The 23,291-nt window shown below is 40.3% G+C and overlaps 1 protein-coding gene across 1 annotated transcript in view; it reads right to left on the reverse strand.

Moving 5' to 3' along the window:
• The window catches only part of LOC124856901, a 62,566-nt gene that overhangs the window by 12,195 nt on the left and 27,080 nt on the right, over positions 1-23,291 (reverse strand). The window contains exons 9-17 of the mRNA XM_047347852.1: positions 17,086-17,184; positions 16,853-17,001; positions 8,135-8,273; positions 7,816-7,938; positions 4,983-5,180; positions 3,938-4,884; positions 2,766-3,015; positions 2,261-2,350; positions 606-830 (exon numbers count right to left, since the gene is read on the reverse strand). Of these exons, the coding sequence (XP_047203808.1) occupies positions 606-830; positions 2,261-2,350; positions 2,766-3,015; positions 3,938-4,884; positions 4,983-5,180; positions 7,816-7,938; positions 8,135-8,273; positions 16,853-17,001; positions 17,086-17,184 (2,220 nt within the window). The remainder of the gene's footprint in view (positions 1-605; positions 831-2,260; positions 2,351-2,765; positions 3,016-3,937; positions 4,885-4,982; positions 5,181-7,815; positions 7,939-8,134; positions 8,274-16,852; positions 17,002-17,085; positions 17,185-23,291) is intronic.

The following is a 23,291-nucleotide window of genomic DNA, read 5'->3' on the forward strand; positions in this document are numbered from 1 at the left end:
AGCGTGGTTATTTACAGTGGAAACAGATTTTCAAAAATAAATTTCATTTTTATTTATTGTGCAGTTTCTTTAGGAATATAAGCATTTGCTCCTGAAAGGTTAAAAATGACACAAATGAACACAAAGCCACAGAGGTTTCACATCATCTTTAACAGACACCATCTGTTTGTTATTTAAGAAATAACAAAATGTCTGTGAATCCAGCTCCATTCCTTCAAATGTTGCTCATCAGATAATGGAGCTTCAATACACGGCCGACACAAATTTTTTTAGGGAAATGTTCAGGAAAGATCGATGTTATTCCTTCTTAATTCATTCCTGCGCATACCAGTCAGGATTACAACCTACACATAGTCAGTGAAGGATGAATTTGCACATTATGAATAGTCACTGTCTACATCTTAGTCAGTGTGTTATGTTACTGCCAATACATCACTGAGTCCAGTAAAATTGCCCAACACCTCATGGATTTCTACAGTTTCTGATTGTTGCTGTATTCACTGTATAAATTTAAAAAAAAAGTGAAGTGAAATCATAAGCAAACTTTAATCTTACTTGGTATTGTCTTGATACTAAGCTAAAACATCTATCGAGTCCCTGCTTACATCACACTGGCAGATGGCATCCATGGCCAGCAGGTTGTTGCCGTGGCGGAGCTGGAAGTGGATGACTTCCAGAGCTGCCTTGATCTCAGCGACCTCTCTCGTTTGCTCCAGTCCGCACTCCCTCATCATGTCCTGCAGCAGCAAACTGTACTTACTGATGCGCTGCACAGGCTTCAGCAAGTAGGACCATAAGTCCATTTTATCCCCCAGCTTCAGCTGCTTTTGCTGAACGAAGAAACAGAAAAAAAAACATATGCTAATGTTAGAAGGAATGAGCATGACTCAGTTAAGAGTACAGATGTGGAATGAGATGGTGAATGAAAGTTCTTGGGTTCAGATTACTGACAATTAAATTATGTTTTGGGAAAACAAAAGTCAGAGAAAACTCTGTCCATCAGTCAGTTCAAATTTATAAAGTGAAGTAAACTTATAAACCTATCATTTAAGTGGCTTGAACTTACATACAGTGCCTTGCATGAGTTTACATACCCCTTTATCTTTTTCTTTTTTACTTTTTGTCACGTTACAACAGACTTCAATAGTTTTTACCTTTTTCTGTGATACAACAACACAAATTAGCACATAGTGGGAGTAAATTATACAAATCTTCAATCAGAAACTGTTGGTGAAAAACTCCATTTGTATTCAGCTCCTTTTACTCTCATATCCCTAGATGGAGTCCATCGCAAATAATTGCCTTCTGATGTTTCTCTAATGATTTAAACATCTTACAGAGCTCTGTTCAATCCATTGACCAAAAATAGAATGAGCATTGCACAATTGCAAACCTATCAAGACATGGCCGTACACCTGAACTGCCAGGATATGCAAGCAGAGCAATAATCATAGAAGAAGCCAAGAGGGAAGCTAGTTGGACTCCACTAATCTGCCCTTCATAGAAAAGTGCAAAAGAGAAAACTGTTGTTGAAGGAAAGTCATAAGACGTTCTGTTTGCAGGTTGCCACAAGCCTGTAGGAGACAAAGCAAACATATGGAAGAAAGTGCTTTGGTCAGACTAGGCTAAAATAGGAAAAAAAAAAAAAAAAAACTTTTTGGCCTATATGCAAAACAGTATGTGTAGAGAAGAACTAAGACTGCCTGAACGCACCCCACAGATGAAACATGGTAGTGGCAGTATCATGCTGTAGAGATGCTTTTCATCAGCGGGTCAGAGTTGATGGGAAATTGAAGGAGGTAAATAAAGGGCAATCTAACAAGATCACCTATCAGAGGCTACAAAAGACTTGAGAGTGTGGCAGAGGTTCACCTTCCAGCAGGACAACATCCCTAAACATCCAGCCAGAGCTACAGTGGAATGGTTTAGATCAAAGCATATTCATGTATCAGAATGGGCCAGTCCTGATGAAGTACTGACTCATTTGTATTTCTAAAAAAAACATTTAGACCATGCATAACTTTCCTTTCACTTCAAAATCATGCACTACTTTGTTTTTAATTATCACAAAAAAATATAAATAAAGTGCACTGAAGTCTGTGGCTGAAATGTGACAAAATGTGAAAAGGTTCAAGGTGCAAACAAGTTTTCGGGAGGCACAGTTTCAAGTGAAATATTAGGGTTTTCCCTGCTTAGGGAAAATCACCAAATCATAATTAGGAGACTGATGTGAAACAAAGACCAAAAAAGAGGTTCTCACCTTAAAGAAAGTTTTTCCATGAATGGTAAGAAGGCGGTCAGACTGGGGTTTATTCTTGCTGTAAAGGGCATACAAAGCAAAACTCTCTCTCTGAAATGAAAAGAACAAACATACAGCATTGATCATCATCATCTTTATAACTATGTCAGAATATAAAATACAAACTATACAGACAAGAATAAGATGTCACACTTCCATGAGCCAAACACATTTTCCCATCCTTTTAGTACAGCTATAGTGAAGTTTTAAAAAGACAGACATTTTTGTAAGCTACAGATGTATCCTCAGTCATTTGCTATGAAACATCTGGAAGGGTTTTCATTGGAAATGATTATCATTAATTATCCTGATTTAAGTTTAAAACTGTAGATCATGACTCTACACAGAATCTGAAATCTGCCAAACTAGAAGTGGCTCAGATAAACAGTACACAATCTAATTTAGGCTCATAAAAAACGGGATTTTAGCAGCACACACTGGAAGAAAATGCATTTCAGGAGCTCACATGATGTAAAAAGCAGCGCCCCATTCTGAAAGGCTCCTTCACACAGCTCTCCAGTTCATCCAAGAAATAGTGACGGTGAAAGTCGTGGAGCTTTTCCAAGTTCCCAAAAATGCTGCCCCTCTGGCCCCGGAGGTCCTGAGGGACGTCTGCTCTCTCCAGCTCGGGAAAGTAGTGCTCTCGGACATAACCTAGAGCTTTCACATACTCCCGCTCCGTGGACAATAGCTCCTCCAAGATCTTCTGGACTTTCCTGTTCCAAGAGTAGGAAATTAAAAAAGTAAATTTGCTGATCTTATCAAATTGTGCATTGTTTCCCTTAGTTACCCCTTTTATTCCTTTTTGTTTTCAGTTAATATATCTATTGTTTTTACATCTACAGGTGAAACCACACATTTATATACACTGTATAAGACACAAAACATTTTTTCACATTGTATGAAATTTTATCAGACCTAACAACTTCTGTTTCATGTCAGTTAGGATAAACTGAATTATTTCTATTTGCTAAATGCCAGAATAATAAGACTGAGAATTGTTTGAGACTTCTTTTCTTTTTTTCAGATTCAGAGGTTTAAATACTTAATATTAAACCTTTGTATTTGGTAGAACTGGGCTTGGTGATGGTCACTCTAAAACATTGACTTTATTGTCCACTTTGCAACTAGTTTGGGTGGGTTGCTTAGTATTGTCATACTTGTCATTGTGCTAAATGTAAGAAAAGTGAGCTAAATATCAAAAAAACTAAATCTTTTGCATGAAAATTATACACTTGGTGCCACATAGTTTAGGGTCATTGTCTAAACCTTTTATTAATAAAATGTTTGTAAGTCAGCATTCTTAATAGTGAAAACAGTTTTTCAATGCTTGACGGGCAATGTCCTCATTTGAGGACATGTTTTTTTTTTATTTGTCTGATGTAATATTCTAATAATTAATGTGTTTTCATTATTTGTAAGCAGAAAATCATCATTATTAACAGAAATAAAGGCTTAAACAGTTTGTCTGCGTGTCATTAATCTAAAACATTGGGTTTCAATTAGTGAATAAAATTTGTGAAATAATTGAACTTTTCAATATTATTCAAATTTATTCAATATAACTGTAGGGGATTAAATGTGCTGTTTGCCATTTAACTGCTTTAGCTAGAAACCGATAAAGGGAGGATTACTTACAAAATGTTGCCATAATTGTTGTCTTGTGGAGTGAGTAATGTCTCTGAAGTTCTTAAATCCTCAGGGTTCAGGGTGGGGATGGTACCGTCTTCTTCCTCTCCTTGATTACCTTCACTTTTTGACTCGCAGATCAGGTTCTCTGGCTGTAAGACCATATGATGAAAAATGTGCAGCTTTTGGCTGGGCTGCAGATTTTGGTCCAGGGAGTGTTTCCTGCTGTGACAGTGTTTGTGACTTAGAGGCAAAAAGGCAGAGATGCTCCCCTCATACGAGCCCTCACTTAGAGACCGACCCAAAGTTTGGTGTAAAGGAAAATCCTTTTTTGCAGAGACTGTCCCGCTCATATCTGCAACCCTGCAGTGTTCTTTGGCCTTGCATTTTCTGTCTATATAGAAATCACTAGTTTGTGGCAAAACAGGAGTATTTTCTGAGTTTTTAGATCGTGTTTGAGGTAATTCTTTCTTAATTCTGAAGTCAGATTCAACGTTGGACTTTAAGCATACTACAGAGCTGTTTTTAGCTTGACATTTCGCAGCACTGACGACCTCTGCTTGAGAGCTGGGCTGTAGAATCTGTGAGCTCTGAACCTCCCCCAGCTCGTTCTTTTTCCCCTCCCTCTCCATTTTTCCGTGCTTCCCTAGAGGGTTTGCAGCTGTGGTCGGCTGGGCCTGGTTCTTATCTACAACTTTAAACTTCTTTTGCATTTCCTCAAGACGCTGCTTGACTTCTTGGCTCTGGACCCAGGCTGCATTCCATGCTTTCAGCATCCCAGATGCCTCTGCTCCCATGGCGGAGGCCTTAGCTCTCAGAGCCTGGAAGTGCAGGGTTGAAAAGTCACCAGTTATTCTCTCCTTGTGCATTTGGAGTCTGTTTATGGTCTGAGGAGAGCAACATCCCTCCTCTACCTGCTCCAGAAGTTTACTACATTCTTTGACGCAGGCTGTTGCCTGTAAATAAAAAACAAGTTTAAAGTTTTACAGTGGGCCAAAGAGAGAAAATAGACATTCAAAAGGTAAAACTGCCAGAGATATGTAAATCTACAAACCTGTTCACAAAATCTGTACACATGCACCATTAAGACTAAATCTTTCTGCCTTTGTTCGGCCCGGAACCTGAAGTCTTCTATGTTAGATTTGAAAGTGCCAACAAGGGTACGAAAAATCTCAGCAGCAGGACTTGAGTTATGGGTGCCAACAATCTCCTCTGCCTCTGTGACCAGTCTCAAGGTATCTTGCTGTTTGTCCTGTAACAAGGTGTCAAGTGGAGCAAAGATTTTCATTACTCTTTTTATTCTTTTTCACCCCTTTCTTGTACAACAATGTATTTTGGTAGGATTTTATATCACAGGCCAACACAAAGACGCACATAACTTGACGTTGAATCAAAAGGATATATGGTTCTCAATTACAAATTTTGGGGGGAAAATCTCTTCTGTGATAAAAAGCTAAAAAGACACTTCACCCTGAACATACTATCCCTACTATTGTTGGGACCCAGCCATGGGTACAAAATGAAAGGCCAGTACAAACTTTTCCGGAACTTTCAAAATAAATCGCATTAACCTACTTCCAGCACAGCCAGAAACGGAATAACAGCGGACTTCCCGTGACCACACTGTCCGAATAAAAATCCCGCTTTTGCAACAAACTGACCTCTTCCACGCAGGTCCCTAGAGGAACTGGACTAAGGGACACAGTGCGCTAATGTCTCCTTGCTGGCAAACAGACATAACTCTTCAAACTGGATCCAAGAGTGTCATACAATCACGCGATCATATGCACGAAATTAAGTAGGAATGAATTGTTGTTTATATATCCGGTATTCATTCATGAACGGGGTAATTAAGGTACAAGTGTTGCTTAACTTTCTCTCTGAGGTCTACAGAAGCAAACTGTGTTCCAGAGAATTCCCAGCAGAGATCCCGTCTCTACGACGCCGAGTGGAGCGGTTTTCCCAGTCGGAAGGAAGGACAACGGGACCGCATCACCGAGTAACGTGCAGTTTGGCCGGCCGACAGAACGAACCACCCCACATCTATGGAGGTTAGCTGCAGTTAACCCTTTGTTCACTGTGGAAGTTTTATTCAACTTCGTCCCCGGACAACTTTTCCTCAGCACGATTCACATAAGAAGTTGTGTTTTGGGCAGAGAGTAGTTGAGAGTGAAATAATCTAAACATTTTTCGTTTCATGTTTTGTTTGTGTGGAAAACTCAGCCATCTTAGCGCTAGCAGATTATCTGCTCAGCACATGTGCTCAGTTTACGTGTTCTGTGATTGTTCTTTTTTTTTTTAAGTTAAGACAAACTTTATTTAAAGGGTGATTTTAAACACAGAAGTTCAGCCATAACGCGCCGTCCACGCTTATGCATTTTAACCCTTTTATTAATGGTATTTTAAAGGTATGTGTTTGATTCTGATGATAAGCTATAAGCTTCTTTTGTTAGCTTCAACCGCTAACAGCTAAGAACACGTGCTTGCCTACTAAGGATCATTTACCCAAAAAGGTTGTTAGTTTTAAATCTAGAAAATAATATTTTCCTAAATATTATTTTACTAAACTTGAAAACTAAGTAAACACTATTAAGCCCCATTCCTCCAGAAAGATTTGATTCTTATTCAAAATAATATTTCCCTAAATATTATTTTACTAAACTTTATAACTAAGTAACACAAGCCCATTTCTCAAAGATTTGGAACTTATTCAAAATAATATTTCTTTAAATATTATTTTAATAAATAAAGGCAGCTAATTAAGCACCGTTGAGAATTGGTCAAATATTTGATATTATTTTATTAAAATAATATTTAACCTGATCTTGCATTGTGAATGGTTGTCTAAATGTATGCCAATTGTTGTCTAAGTTGGTTCCAAGACTAACTTAACTTCACTTTCAGATTCTTCAAGATAATCCTTGGTTCTCAAATATAAATAACATTGCATGGTAATGTTGCATCACTCTTTCGGTCACGGTTTTCAACCATCTTTGATCAACTTGTTTATATTGTACATAGCCCATTAGTCTTCCTTATTTTTTCATTCTGCTTGGTAGTTTAGTTGGATTTTTTTAGCATAGTAAAGAGTTTGTTGATTGAAATATGTTTGACTTGAGTTGATTTATTTTTGTTAATAAATTCTTGTATTTTAAGAAATTGTGTGAATTCATTCCATGTGTGTGCAGAGTGTTGCTGTTCAATAATGTCAGAGCTTGGCTCATCCCTTTCAATTTTGTCCTAATACCACTGCCTTATTGGGCTGGTATTCACAGGACAACCCTTAACAGACCAAAATATTATTTGATAAAATATTAAAATATTAATATTAAATATTAAATAGTATATTCATAATTACAACACTATGAAATATGGTAGTGGCAGCATCGTGCTGTGGGGATGTTTTCCCTTACACTGGGCCAAAAAACATGATTGGAAGAAGCCCCACCTGCAAAAACATAAGTGTCTATATCTACAAAACTGCTAGAGACGTGCCTAAAAAGATTTGCAAATTTAACTGCAGTGAAAGGTGGTTCTAAAAAGTCTGAAAAGAGGACGCTGAATACTAATCCATGCAACAGTTGTCAAATTTGTATAAAAAAAACAAATTAACAGCATGTTTTATTTCTTTCCACTTCACAATGATGCTCTGTTTTGTGAATTCCAATAAAATACATTAAACTTTGTGGTTATAATGTAACAAAATGTAAAAAGGTTTATACTTTTACAATGCCCGGCAATTACTTCCTAGTGTGTTCAATAACTTCTTCTTACCAAGGCAAAAACTATAAAATTTTAACATTTAAGTGCAAATATGAGAAAAATACAACAAAAACATTATAAACAAAAAATGGCTGAGTTTAAGCAAACAGCATTTTTTTTTGTACCTTCAGTTTAGCGAGAAACAAATTGAAGTCTTTCAAGGCCTTTTCCCTGCCCACCAGTGTGTCATCTGTTGTGTAAGAGTTCTTTAAAATCTGCTCCCCCTCTGAACTGAACCACAATCCCTCCTGTAAGGAATAAAGCGGTAGTTATAAAGTGTTCCTTTATAGCTTGGCAAGCTGTGAGACTGATATAACATACGGTGCATCAAAGCAAGAGTCGTATGTGAGCTTCAGGCCAGAAATTTTCACTAATGTGTTGACGTTGAGGAGAAACATTTGCCGATTTTCAGAAGCAGGATTTGACTGGAAAACTTAGATTTACCGAGATAATTTTGGCCTCCATCTCTCTGTGCCTGAGCAGGACCTCCAGGTGCTGCAGTGACTCATTCGATCTCATTACCAACATGTGGAGCTTCTCCTCCACTTGATTGTACAGACTCGTTGCTAACTCCACAGCATCTCTGGACAAAAGAAGAAACAAACAAAAAACTAAATATCAAGCTTGAACTGATAAACATTGTCTAGTGCTAGATAACATGTGCACTTTATCTGTTTAGTAGCAGGACTGAACTGAATTTGAGATTATTGAACTTGTAACTTGTTACATTTTAATGTTGCACCCTAGGAGATAGAATAGATTAGAAATATCCATCATTGTCCCAAAGTCAGGGAATTCAGGTGTATCAGCAGCAAAGTGAAAGGCGAATTTAAGCATGCAGATACACACAAGGCAAACAATAAAAAAAACAAAAATAGAATAAAAGACAGAATAAAAGAGAGGGAAAAATCCACAACCTAAGAAAAAAATACTGTACAGTTATTAAAAATAGCATACTCAGATTAAAAGAAATGTGCAACTGAGTAGCGTTATTTAAAACAATGTACAAAATGTGCATGTATATTTGTGCATAAAAAACAACTTCAGACAGCTTACAAGAAATGAAAAACAAATTTTCAAAACCAGCAGGGTTGAAAACACTTATTGAGTTTGTTGGGAGCTGTTACATATTTTGTAAAGTCCAACAGCTGCTGGGAGGAAGGATCTGAAAACACGCTCATTTGTGCATCTAGGATGCAGCAGTCTTTCACTGAAGGAGCTCTCCAGTTCTGCAACAGCTTCATGCATGGGGTGGGAGACATTGTCCAACAGTGATGTTATTTTTGCTAGAGTCCCTCTGTCTCCCACCACGAGCACTGAGTCCATCCTAGGATGGAGCTGGCTTTCCTGATGAGCTTATTTAACCACTTATCAGCTGTAAATAGGCTGCTGGTGGTTGACTACACCATAGAAAATGGCTGATGCCACCACACATTCAAAAAAGGCCCTCAGGAGCAACCCCTGCACTCCAAACAATCTCAGCTGTCTTATCAGGCAGAGTCTGCTCCAACCCTTTCTGTAAAGAGCATCAGGGTTGTGACTCCAGTCCAGTTTATTGTTCAGGTGAACTTTTAGGAGTCCACTGTCTCAATGTCAGTTACCTAGATGTTCACCAGTGTCAGTGTGGTGGGTCAGCGCCTGCTGAAATCCACCTTCGTTTCCCCTGTGTTGATAAGGAAGTGGCCCCGCTAGCACCAATCTACAAAGTGTCAACTGTCTTTAATTGGGGATCAACCTTTCAAACGTTGTCATCATATGTGAGGTCAGTGCTTCCAGCCTGTAGCTGCTGAGGTCCTTTGAATGTGTGGTCTTCGGCATCTGTACCACACAGGAGGTCTTCCATTGGTTTGGTGCTTTCCCCAACTCTAGGATTATGTTGAACATGCATCCCATGAGGCCACACAGTTGAACTGTGCAGCACCTCAGGAACCTGGAGCTGATTCCATCTGTACCTGCAGCCTTTTGCACCTTGGTCTTTGGCAACTTGTTCCTCACCTGAAATGTTGAAAGGACAGGATGGTTGTGGAGGATGGGGGGCTGTGGGATGAAGTCTTCTAGGGTGAATGATGGCTGAGAGCTGGGAGGTGGGAAGAAAAGTAGGCAGTTGTCGAAGATAATGCAGCAGTGTAGACTGGGCTGAGGGAAGGGAGGGTTTCTGATCAGATCGGTTGAAAAACTGGTTCAGATGAACTAGATGGTCCTCCATCTTCTTACTGATGATGCTTTTTCCCCCTGATCTTCTTTCTCAGTTCCTCTTGCACAGCTCTCACCTCCTCCATGTTTCATGACCTAAAGTCTCTCTTCTCCTTGAGAAGAGCCTTTATTTCAGATTTGATCCAGGGCTTATTATTGGAGAAAGCCTGTACCTTAATGAGGGGCAGTCTGTGATGTTGTCAATGTCCCCCACATGAGGAACACAGAGCTCTTCCTACACAGGTTTATAAAACTGTTATTATAAGTTAAAACAAAAATCTTCAGATATTAGAGCCAGACAACTTAAAAATTCTAAAGTATAATAAAATAAATCACAATGGGCTTTTTAATTGTTTTTCACAACAGAATACATAATTTCACAGTTTTCTGACATTAAAACAGCCTTTGAAATCAAACAATTGGATTCTTAACTTAGGGAGAGGAAAACCAACAGCTGAGGGATGAGGACACAGAACAGGTCACGACATGGTGACAACAGATCAGTCTAGGGCAGGGGCGGACTAGGACATTAATCCCCACTGGGAATTTGATACCATCACAGGCCACCACCAGTGAATTAACGCAAACCACCAAGACTGAGATAAATTGATTACACTTTGAATGCATGATGTGTACCTACAAAATAAATGTTTCTGCTGTGGTGCAATATTATGTACTTAAATCCCATAAACCGAAATTATGTTCACCTACATTATGCTATGTATAAACCCTTTTAAACTAACAAGGAAGATGACATTCAATCATAGTATCATACAACAAGTGATTTGGAATTGTTCTTTGATTTAAGTGGTACTGAAAAAATCAACGCAAATACTTGGAGTGAGGGCAGGAAAAAATTTTAAATGGCTTCTCTTGACTTTCGCTTGACTAAAGTAATCTGTATATATAAAGTGAATTGTATAAGAATTGTCATGAGTGATGCAGTTTTCTAAAAGCACAGCCTGCAGATGTGTTTTGTGCTCTTAAACTGTAGCTAAAGGTTCCTGCTCTGACTCCTTACCTCTGCTGTCCACCACCTCCATGGCAGCAGGAGCTCTTGCACCACTGGTGCTGCTCACTGTACTGACACTGCTTTCTTCACCACCTTAGAAAAATCCAAAATCCACCCATAATTCCCATCTATTCAAATTCACTAGTTGAATATTATTATGCATTGGCTATATTTGGTCTTGGTGGGTGGTTGACAAGAGGCAGTCACCAGGGGCGTGGTGTCGGTGGGATAGCTACTATATATATAAGATTCATATATATATATATATATATAAGATTCATATATATATATATATATATATATATATATATATATATATATATATATATATATATATATATATATATGAATCTTATATATATATATATGAATATACAGGTCCTTCTCAAAATATTAGCATATTGTGATAAAGTTCATTATTTTCCATAATGTCATGATAAAAATTTAACATTCATATATTTTAGATTCATTGCACACTAACTGAAATATTTCAGGTCTTTCATTGTCTTAATACAGATGATTTTGGCATACAGCTCATGAAAACCCAAAATTCCTATCTCACAAAATTAGCATATCATTAAAAGGGTCTCTAAACGAGCTATGAACCTAATCATCTGAATTAACGAGTTAACTCTAAACACCTGCAAAAGATTCCTGAGGCCTTTAAAACTCCCAGCCTGGTTCATCACTCAAAACCCCAATCATGGGTAAGACTGCCGACCTGACTGCTGTCCAGAAGGCCACTATTGACACCCTCAAGCAAGAGGGTAAGACACAGAAATAAATTTCTGAACGAATAGGCTGTTCCCAGAGTGCTGTATCAAGGCACCTCAGTGGGAAGTCTGTGGGAAGGAAAAAGTGTGGCAGAAAACGCTGCACAATGAGAAGAGGTGACCGGACCCTGAGGAAGATTGTGGAAAAGGGCCGATTCCAGACCTTGGGGGACCTGCGGAAGCAGTGGACTGAGTCTGGAGTAGAAACATCCAGAGCCACCGTGCACAGGCGTGTGCAGGAAATGGGCTACAGGTGCAGCATTTCCCAGACCTGGGCTACAGAGAAGCAGCACTGGACTGTTGCTCAGTGGTCCAAAGTACTTTTTTCGGATGAAAGCAAATTCTGCATGTCATTTGGAAATCAAGATGCCAGAGTCTGGAGGAAGACTGGGGAGAAGGAAATGCCAAAATGCCAGAAGTCCAGTGTCAAGTACCCACAGTCAGTGATGGTCTGGGGTGCCCTGTCAGCTGCTGGTGTTGGTCCACTGTGTTTTATCAAGGGCAGGGTCAATGCAGCTAGCTATCAGGAGATTTTGGAGCAGTTCATGCTTCCATCTGCTGAAAAGCTTTATGGAGATGAAGATTTCATTTTTCAGCACGACCTGGCACCTGCTCACAGTGCCAAAACCACTGGTAAATGGTTTACTGACCATGGTATCACTGTGCTCAATTGGCCTGCCAACTCTCCTGACCTGAACCCCACAGAGAATCTGTGGGATATTGTGAAGAGAACGTTGAGAGACTCAAGACCTAACACTCTGGATGAGCTAAAGGCCACTATCGAAGCATCCTGGGCCTCCATAAGACCTCAGCAGTGCCACAGGCTGATTGCCTCCATGCCACGCCGCATTGAAGCAGTCATTTCTGCAAAAGGATTCCCGACCAAGTATTGAGTGCATAACTGTACATGATTATTTGAAGGTTGACGTTTTTTGTATTAAAAACACTTTTCTTTTATTGGTCGGATGAAATATGCTAATTTTGTGAGATAGGAATTTTGGGTTTTCATGAGCTGTATGCCACAATCTTCCGTATTAAGACAATGAAATACCTGAAATATTTCAGTTAGTGTGCAATGAATCTAAAATATATGAATGTTAAATTTTCATCATTACATTATGGAAAATAATGAACTTTATCACAATATGCTAATATTTTGAGAAGGACCTGTATATGAATCTTCTACCTACTGTATTTATACATAATTTCTATATCTTTTTTTTATCTTTTTTAAATGTCTCAACATGTCTCTTATTACTCCATCTTTGTGGTTCTCTTTTTTTATCACCTTTTATCTGTTTCTGCCTCTTCCCATCTTTCAATCATCATCTATTCTTTCTTTCTTTCTCTATCTATCATGTATGTATTTAATTACCAAGTTCAGTCTTTTAAAGCCAGGCGGATTATTTCACCTCTGACAGCCAAGACAGGTCAAAATCTTTTATTTGGTGGTGACTGGACTTTAGCTGTTTTTGTGGGGCAGGAAATTAGACACTTGGGATATTTTGGGTACTTCTACCGTCATACCAGGAGTAGGAGAGTTAGCCCTGCTGCTACTCAGGAGAGGAAGTGCTGCCTTTAAAATGAAATTCTGCGCTTTTAAAACCGCAGATATCCTTGACTCCTTTCAAGGTTTTAGGGGCATGTTTTTTGTGCACTCTGTCTGCTGTTAAGAGCGTGTGTTCACCTGTGTGCAAGTGCACAAACAGGGGTTGGACAATGAAACTGAAACACCTGGTTTTAGACCACAATAATTTATTAGTATGGTGTAGGGTCTCCTTTTACGGCCAATACAGCGTCAATTGGTCTTGGGAATGACATATACAAGTCCTGCACAGTGGTCAGAGGGATTTTAAGCCATTCTTCTTGCAGGATAGTGACCAGGTCACTACGTGATACTGGTGGGGGAAAACGTTTCCTGACTCGCTCCTCCAAAACACCCCAAAGTGGCTCAATAATATTTAGATCTGGTGACTGTGCAGGCCATGGGAGATGTTCAACTTCACTTTCATGTTCATCAAACCAATCTTTCACCAGTCTTGCTGTGTGTATTGGTGCATTGTCATCCTGATACATGGCACCGCCTTCAGGATACAATGTTTGAACCATTGGATGCACATGGTCCTCAAGAATGGTTCGGTAGTCCTTGACAGTGACGCGCCCATCTAGCACAAGTATTGGGCCAAGGGAATGCCATGATATGGCAGCCCAAACCATCACTGATCCACCCCCATGCTTCACTCTGGGCATGCAACAGTCTGGGTGATACGTTTCTTTGGGGCTTCTCCACACCATAACTCTCCCGGATGTGGGGAAAACAGTCAAGATGGACTCATCAGAGAACAATACATGTTTCACATTGTCCACAGCCCAAGATTTGTGCTCCTTGCACCATTGAAACCGACGTTTGGCATTGGCATGAGTGACCAAAGGTTTGGCTATAGCAGCCCAGCCGTGTATATTGACCCTGTAGAGTTCCCGACGGACAGTTCTGGTGGAAACAGGAGAGTTGAGGTGCACATTTAATTCTGCCGTGATTTGGGCAGCCGTGGTTTTATGTTTTTTGGATACAATCTGGGTTAGCACCCGAACATCCCTTTCAGACAACTTCCTCTTGCGTCCACAGTTAATCCTGTTGGATGTGGTTCGTCCTTCTTGGTGGTATGCTGACATTACCCTGGATACCGTGGCTCTTGATACATCACAAAGACTTGCTAATTGAACCTTCACACTCTGCTCTTACTGGTGCAATGTGCAATCAATGAAGACTGGCTACCAGGCTGGTCCAATTTAGCCATGAAACCTCCCACACTAAAATGACAGGTGTTTCAGTTTCATTGTCCAACCCCTATAACTCAGCGTGTCAACGTCTGTGACAGAATATGAGGAATGTGTTTTTGTCCAGCTTTTGTCAAGTTTGGCCATAAAAAGTAGAGTAGACATTAACTGTAAAAACATGCTATTGCTACATACTGTGATCGTCTTGGGAGGGCGGGCGGTCTTGTTAGCGGGGTGGGTTGACCCCTTTGGATAATGGTAGGGGAAACGCTGTTTATAGAACAACAAATATTTTCTTAATTTCAAAGGGATGTCGCCTGGTTAAATACAATAAAGGATTTCAGAGGAGAGGAGAGTCCGGCCGATTGTCGAACCTCAGCTTTAAGAGGAGCAGTGTGGTTTTCGTTCCGGCCGTGGAACACTGGACCAGCTCTATACCCTCTACAGGGTACTCGAGGGTTCATGGGAGTTTGCCCAACTGGTCCACCTGTGTTTTGTGGACCTGGAGAAAGCATTCGACCGTGTCCCTCGTGATGCCCTGTGGGGGTTGCTCCAAGAGTATGGAATCGGGGGCCCTTTATCAGGGGCCATCCAGTCCCTGTACAAGTGGAGCAGGAGTTTGGTCCGCATTGCCGGCACTAAGTTGGACCTGTTCCCGGTGCATGTTGGACTACGGCAGGGCTGCCCTTTGTCACCGGTTCATAGCTTTTATGGACAGGATTTCTAGGCGCAGCTAAGGGCCGGAGGGGATCTGGTTTGGGGACCAGAGGATTTCGTCTCTTCTTTTTGCAGATATCGTGGTCCTGCTGGGCCACTCTAGCCAAGACCTACAGCATGCACTGGGGTGGTTCGCAGCCGAGTGTGAAGCGGCTTGGATGAAGATCAGCTCCTCCAAGTCCGAGGCCATGATTCTCAACCAGAAAAGGGGGGCTAGTCCTCTTCAGGTTGGAGGGGAGTTCCTGCCTCAAGTGGAGGAGTTTAAGTATCTTGGGGTCTTGTTCACGAGTGATGGAAGAATGGAGCGGGATATCGACAGACGATCCGTACGGCTGCCGCAGTAATGGGGGCACTGTGCCGGTCCGTTGTGGTGAAGAGAGAGCTGAGTCGAAAAGCGAAGCTTTCAATTTACCGGTCGGTCTACGTTCCTACCCTCACCTATGGCCATGAACTTTGGGTCATGACCGAAAGAACGAGATCCCGGATACAAGCGGCTGAAATGAGCTTCCTCTGTAGGGTGGCCGGGCACTCCCTTAGAGATAGGGTGAGGAGCTCGGCCATCCGGGAGGGGCTCGGAGTAGAGCCACTGCTCCTCCACATCGAGAGGAGCCAGTTGAGGTGGCTCGGGCATCTATACCGGATGCCTCCTGGACGCCTTCCTCGAGAGGTGTTCCAGGCACGTCCCACTGGGAGGAGGCTCAGGGAACGGCCCAGGACACGCTGGAGGAACTGTCTCTCGGCTGGCCTGGGAACGCCTTGGGCTCCCACCGGAGGAGCTGGAGGAGGTGTCCAGGGAGAGGGACGTCTGGGTGTCTCTGCTGAGTCTGCTGCTTCCGCGACCCGGATAAAGTGGAAGACGACGAGTACAAGTACGAGTATGAGTACGAGTTTTGTAGTTGTTTTTTATTCCAAAGTATCTAAGCTAAATTAATAATAAGTTAAATATTAGTTTGCTGGCTTTCCTCCTGTCTACTACATTAAGAGTACAAGGAAAAAGTTAACTTTTAGGAGCAAAATGAATTTTAAAGTGTCAGTGGTTTGTCTGACTGACATTGGTATAACATTTTGACAGCTACATTACTACAGTTGTATAAAAGACATACTGCTTATGTGTAGAAAAGTGAGTCTGTGATCTGTTTTTATACACCTCTGCTTGAGTTTAAACATCCACTGTAGGCTATTCTGGTGAGACAGTAGTTTGGTTTAAATAGAGTACTGACACAATGATTGATTTTAGTTTTTGCCTTTAACGTAAAGCTTTAAAGCAGTACAATGATGCTCTTTAAATTATTTGTGTGTAGTAGCCTATGCTCAGTATTGAAAATTAATCTATTTTTTCACAATGCACCAACACAGATGATTTCACTTAGTCAGCATTTCTACAGCCTGCGTTTCCCCAGAACTGAGTGGATGTGTAGAAATTCGCCTTGATGAATAGCAACTTGTAAGTCTTTGCCAGTGTTGAGCAAGACGGAAATTTAAATTCCAACACTAAAGTCATCCTTGCAATCAAAAAAAGCATTACTAAGATTTGTTCAGATATGGAACATTTTTATAATTAGACTGGATGTACACAGGGTCAATTAGTGGAACTGAGAAATGTCTGCAGTCATGTTATTTGAGGTTCCTGTATTGCAGAATACTGATTTGGACCAGCTGCTAAAAAAAGTCAAAAGTTCACTCTTGTACCTATAGTCCTCAGACTGCGGAAATTTGAATTCATCTTTCTTCATCCTTGCCAGTAGTGTTCCTCCTTCCTTTTGCAGAGTTACCAGTCTAGCATCTTCCAGAACCTGCTTCATTAGAACCCTTTGCTCCTGGATGCTTTCTTGGACTTCCTGCAGTTGCCACAAAACAAGCAGTCAAAATGTGAGACCTGTGTACAAACAGACTTCATCCATCACACTATGAACATGACCTACTTGAGCAGAGTCCATTTGTTTTCTGCTGTCCACTTTCTTAATGGCCTTTTGCAACAAGCTGTTGGCCCCTTGCAGGTTGGCCGTGAAAGGTACAAGCTTCTGAAATGAATAATAAAAAACAGAAACATGATGCACTATTTGAAAATAAAAAGATGTCATACAATGACAATAGTGAGTAGTCTCATCTTAACATTCAATATTCAATAAGTTCTGGTTTTTAGCTAAAGTTTACTGCATGTCTTGATGTGGAGGGATCTAGACACTTAAATATCTTAATGATCATTACTATGAGTTATTATAAGTACATACATCTCAAGGTTCTTCCTAATTTATTCACTGAACAAAAAAGATCAGAATTCTTTATTCATTGCTTTATATTTTGCTTTATACTTTGCTTTTAAGGAGACTTATGGATTAATATTTTCCCAACAGTTGGACAGCATTTTTCCCAGTTTCAGTCCAAAACCTGCACGTCAGTAAGTCCAGAAAAATGTTTTCCCCTAACCCACTAAGTGAATAAAATGCACATTAGTGCATTATGCTCTCTATTCTTAACAAGGGACTTAACAAACATACTATTATTGTTGATTATTTTTGTGTAGACCAATAATCAGTTCCAGCTTTGTTGACAATGGAAAAAACAGAAAGAATGCCAGATCCTGGTATGATTTGTAGTGTTTTGGTTGAATACCTGACTGCATGCGGAGGTTTTTCACAAATGAGAACCTTTCAATTGTAGTGAAAATAGATGCTGCTAACTAAAAAGGAAACAAAGAGTATCTCTGGTTGTGAGAAAGCAAAAAAATATAGCTTCGGTACTTAGTTATCACCACTATGTAAACACAAACTTGGCATATTTATCAATTAAGGAGTAGATTATATGCTTGAATAATCCACATTTTAGCTTCAATTGCCAAAATGTACGGGGCTCAAAACCAGTGAGAAAACAGTCATACTCTTTAGGAAAGCTACAAAATTTTGGAAGACCTTCAGAAAGCCTGGAGAACTTTAGCTCAGTAGCAGGGTGGGTTACTTATGCTATTTTAGTGCTAGGGTTTTTGGTTTAAATTTGTTAGTAGCGCTCTGCATATTTAAAGAATCAATGAAGATACAGGTCCTTCTCAAAATATTAGCATATTGTGATAAAGTTCATTATTTTCCATAATGTCATGATGAAAATTTAACATTCATATATTTTAGATTCATTGCACACTAACTGAAATATTTCAGGTCTTTTATTGTCTTAATACGGATGATTTTGGCATACAGCTCATGAAAACCCAAAATTCTATCTCACAAAATTAGCATATCATTAAAAGAGTCTCTAAACGAGCTATGAACCTAATCATCTGAATCAACAAGTTAACTCTAAACACCTGCAAAAGATTCCTGAGGCCTTTAAAACTCCCAGCCTGGTTCATCACTCAAAACCCCAATCATGGGTAAGACTGCCGACCTGACTGCTGTCCAGAAGGCCACTATTGACACCCTCAAGCAAGAGGGTAAGACACAGAAAGAAATTTCTGAACAAATAGGCTGTTCCCAGAGTGCTGTATCAAGGCACCTCAGTGGGAAGTCTGTGGGAAGGAAAAAGTGTGGCAGAAAACGCTGCACAACGAGAAGAGGTGACCGGACCCTGAGGAAGATTGTGGAGAAGGGCCGATTCCAGACCTTGGGAGACCTGCGGAAGCAGTGGACTGAGTCTGGAGTAGAAACATCCAGAGCCACCGTGCACAGGCGTGTGCAGGAAATGGGCTACAGGTGCCGCATTCCCCATGTCAAGCCACTTTTGAACCAGAAACAGCGGCAGAAGCACCTGACCTGGGCTACAGAGAAGCAGCACTGGACTGTTGCTCAGTGGTCCAAAGTACTTTTTTCGGATGAAAGCAAATTCTGCATGTCATTCAGAAATCAAGGTGCCAGAGTCTGGAGGAAGACTGAGGAGAAGGAAATGCCAAAATGCCAGAAGTCCAGTGTCAAGTACCCACAGTCAGTGATGGTCTGGGGTGCCGTGTCAGCTGCTGGTGTTGGTCCACTGTGTTTTATCAAGGGCAGGGTCAATGCAGCTAGCTATCAGGAGATTTTGGAGCACTTCATGCTTCCATCTGCTGAAAAGCTTTATGGAAATGAAGATTTCATTTTTCAGCACGACCTGGCACCTGCTCACAGTGCCAAAACCACTGGTAAATGGTTTACCGACCATGGTATCACTGTGCTCAATTGGCCTGCCAACTCTCCTGACCTGAACCCCATAGAGAATCTGTGGGATATTGTGAAGAGAACGTTGAGAGACTCAAGACCCAACACTCTGGATGAGCTAAAGGCCGCTATCGAAGCATCCTGGGCCTTCATAAGACCTCAGCAGTGCCACAGGCTGATTGCCTCCATGCCACGCCGCATTGAAGCAGTCATTTCTGCAAAAGGATTCCTGACCAAGTATTGAGTGCATAACTGTACATGATTATTTGAAGGTTGACGTTTTTTGTATTAAAAACACTTTTCTTTTATTGGTCGGATGAAATGTGCTAATTTTGTGAGATAGGAATTTTGGGTTTTCATGAGCTGTACGCCAAAATCATCCGTATTAAGACAATAAAAGACCTGAAATATTTCAGTTAGTGTGCAATGAATCTAAAATATATGAATGTTAAATTTTCATCATGACATTATGGAAAATAATGAACTTTATCACAATATGCTAATATTTTGAGAAGGACCTGTATTGCTGGAAATTTGAAAAAGCTCCTTAGAGCATGAAAAAGAAAGGCTTCTTGGGAAGTTTAAATAGTACAGATAATATACAGTAAGACAAAAAAGAGAAATGTCATTAATTGATCTGAAAACGTTTAGATAAATAGAAATAATAAGATAAAGAAATAATTTGAGAACAACCATTTTTTTAGATTTCCAGACCAAGCACCAACCTTGTTACCTTGTTGAATCGAAGGCAGTTCAGAAGGCAAAAGAAGCTCCTACTGAGTACTACTATGTCATACACAAAGTGACTGGTGAGTGTAAATACAAACCTGAAGGTCTAAGTTTCACTTGCATACAGAAAAGCCACAGAAATGTGACTCAAAACTGATGTCAAAGAAAAGAAGAACAAATTAGAGCCAAAGGAAAATGTACACTTGTATGTGAATTTGCACCCACAGAAAATATTCACACAAATATGCTCTGAAGGTGACTGAAGTTACATAAAGAATTTATTAAGTCGTAATAAATATGAGTGACTATCATGTAACAATCATATACTTGTTTGTTTTTCTCTAGACGTTATTACTATTTTGTTGCTGGTAATAAAAATGCATGTTTAGCATCTTTACAAAGAGTCAGATTTTCAGGCAAACTACATGCCGTCAAACATTTAACACTAGATCGCCCTCTAGTTTGTACATCTCATGCACCATCAATCGACTTATGGGTTAAGGGCTGTTCATCTAAAAGGGTAAGAATAAAACTTCATAAATTGCTTTCTGTGTAAGGCAGGCAGCTGGAACATTTCTTGGTTCAAGTGAACGAAAGTAATCAGAACTGCAGGCAGAACCTTTCGCAACATGAGAACTTGTAGATGTTTGTGCTGTTACAAATGTGGTCATAATGTTTCAAGCATGATCTAAAGTGAGGACAGCAGGACCTTTGTTTATACAGAGAGGTAATCTTGTGTATCATACTGTGCCTGAGTCTGAATCAAATGATGTGAAGCCCCTTAGAAAAATACAGGTCCTTCTCAAAAAATTAGCATATTGTGATAAAGTTCATTATTTTCCATAATGTCATGATGAAAATTTAACATTCATATATTTTAGATTCATTGCACACTAACTGAAATATTTCAGGTCTTTTATTGTCTTAATACGGATGATTTTGGCATACAGCTCATGAAAACCCAAAATTCCTATCTCACAAAATTAGCATATCATTAAAAGGGTCTCTAAACGAGCTATGAACCTAATCATCTGAATCAACGAGCCGATTCCAGACCTTGGGGGACCTGCGGAAGCAGTGGACTGAGTCTGGAGTAGAAAACATCCAGAGCCACCGTGCACAGGCGTGTGCAGGAGATGGGCTACAGGTGCCGCATTCTCCAGGTCAAGCCACTTTTGAACCAGAAACAGCGGCAGAAGCGCCTGACCTGGGCTACAGAGAAGCAGCACTGGACTGTTGCTCAGTGGTCCAAAGTACTTTTTTCGGATGAAAGCAAATTCTGCATGTCATTCGGAAATCAAGGTGCCAGAGTCTGGAGGAAGACTGGGGAGAAGGAAATGCCAAAATGCCAGAAGTCCAGTGTCAAGTACCCACAGTCAGTGATGGTCTGGGGTGCCCTGTCAGCTGCTGGTGTTGGTCCACTGTGTTTTATCAAGGGCAGGGTCAATGCAGCTAGCTATCAGGAGATTTTGGAGCACTTCATGCTTCCATCTGCTGAAAAGCTTTATGGAGATGAAGATTTCATTTTTCAGCACGACCTGGCACCTGCTCACAGTGCCAAAACCACTGGTAAATGGTTTACTGACCATGGTATCACTGTGCTCAATTGGCCTGCCAACTCTCCTGACCTGAACCCCATAGAGAATCTGTGGGATATTGTGAAGAGAACGTTGAGAGACTCAAGACCCAACACTCTGGATGAGCTAAAGGCCGCTATCGAAGCATCCTGGGCCTCCATAAGACCTCAGCAGTGCCACAGGCTGATTGCCTCCATGCCACGCCGCATTGAAGCAGTCATTTCTGCAAAAGGATTCCCGACCAAGTATTGAGTGCATAACTGTACATGATTATTTGAAGGTTGACGTTTTTTGTGTTAAAAACACTTTTCTTTTATTGGTCGGATGAAATATGCTAATTTTGTGAGATAGGAATTTTGGGTTTTCATGAACTGTATGCCAAAATCATCCGTATTAAGACAATAAAAGACCTGAAATATTTCAGTTAGTGTGCAATGAATCTAAAATATATGAATGTTAAATTTTCATCATGACATTATGGAAAATAATGAACTTTATCACAATATGCTAATTTTTTGAGAAGGACCTGTATACACACCCTCTGCACTTTTCTACATTTGGTCACATTACAAACATGAGCTTTTTTGTATTGTGATTTCCTGTGATTGACCAACACAACGTGGCAAATCATTAGGAAGTGGAGCAAAAAGGATAAGTGGTTTTGAGAATATTTCATAATTTGACATGTGTGGTAAACACATGTATGGGGCCTGTGTTTACTCTGAAATTGTGTGTAATTTATTCTTAGTATAAATAAAGCTGTTCTAAGATCTCAGTGAGCTGTTGGAAAACATAATTGAAAAACTGCATCACGAAGACCAAAGAACTCACCAAGCAGGTCAAGGAAAACAAATATGGTAACATTTAAAGCAGGCTTGTAAAACACGTTCCTCTATCCAACATCTAAAAATGGAAAACGTTGAACACAACTCCAAACCTACCACAGCATGGCTGTCTACCTAAACTTACAGGCTTAACAACAAGTGCATTAATCAACAGCCAAGAGGCCCATGGTAACTCCACACAAATCTGGCCTATGTGGAAAAATAAAATGGCAGGGAAAAAGCGATAAGAAGTCCTTTATGCAGTTTGCTACAGTCCATTTATAGCGGACCCAGCAAACATGGGGAAGAACCTATGGTGTGAGGATGTCTTTCCTCAGCAGAAAAAGGTAATCTGGTCAGGGCTGATTGGAAGACAGATGAAGCTAATGACATAGCATTCCTGGAAGAAACTCTCTTAGACTACAAAAGACTTGAGACATGAGAAGATTCACCACCCAGAAGACCCTATGTATGCACACACAGAGATACAATGGGATGGTTTAGATCGAAGCACATGGCCCAGTCAAAGCCCGGACCTATATCCAAAAACTCTCCATCCAGTCTAACTTAACTTGAGCTATTTTGCAAAGAGGAATATAGGCTAACATTTCAATCTCTAGATCTAAAAAGCTGGTAGAGACTTACCCTCTTTTAGATGTGTCCACAGTCCAATGCACCTGTATCACATAATTAGGTCATTAGCTGGACTCAGTAGCACCCGTGTGCATGAGAAGGTCATTTTATCATTTGATTCAGGTATGTTGGACTAGGGACGCATGTAAAAGTTGCAGGACACTGGCCCTCCCCTGCAAAACACTTAAAGCTCCAGGCACCGCTAAATGTGATTCTACAAAGTATTTTATAAGAAATGCTAAAT

This window comes from Girardinichthys multiradiatus, chromosome 20, assembly GCF_021462225.1.
Source record: "Girardinichthys multiradiatus isolate DD_20200921_A chromosome 20, DD_fGirMul_XY1, whole genome shotgun sequence".
Classification (NCBI taxonomy): domain Eukaryota; kingdom Metazoa; phylum Chordata; class Actinopteri; order Cyprinodontiformes; family Goodeidae; genus Girardinichthys; species Girardinichthys multiradiatus.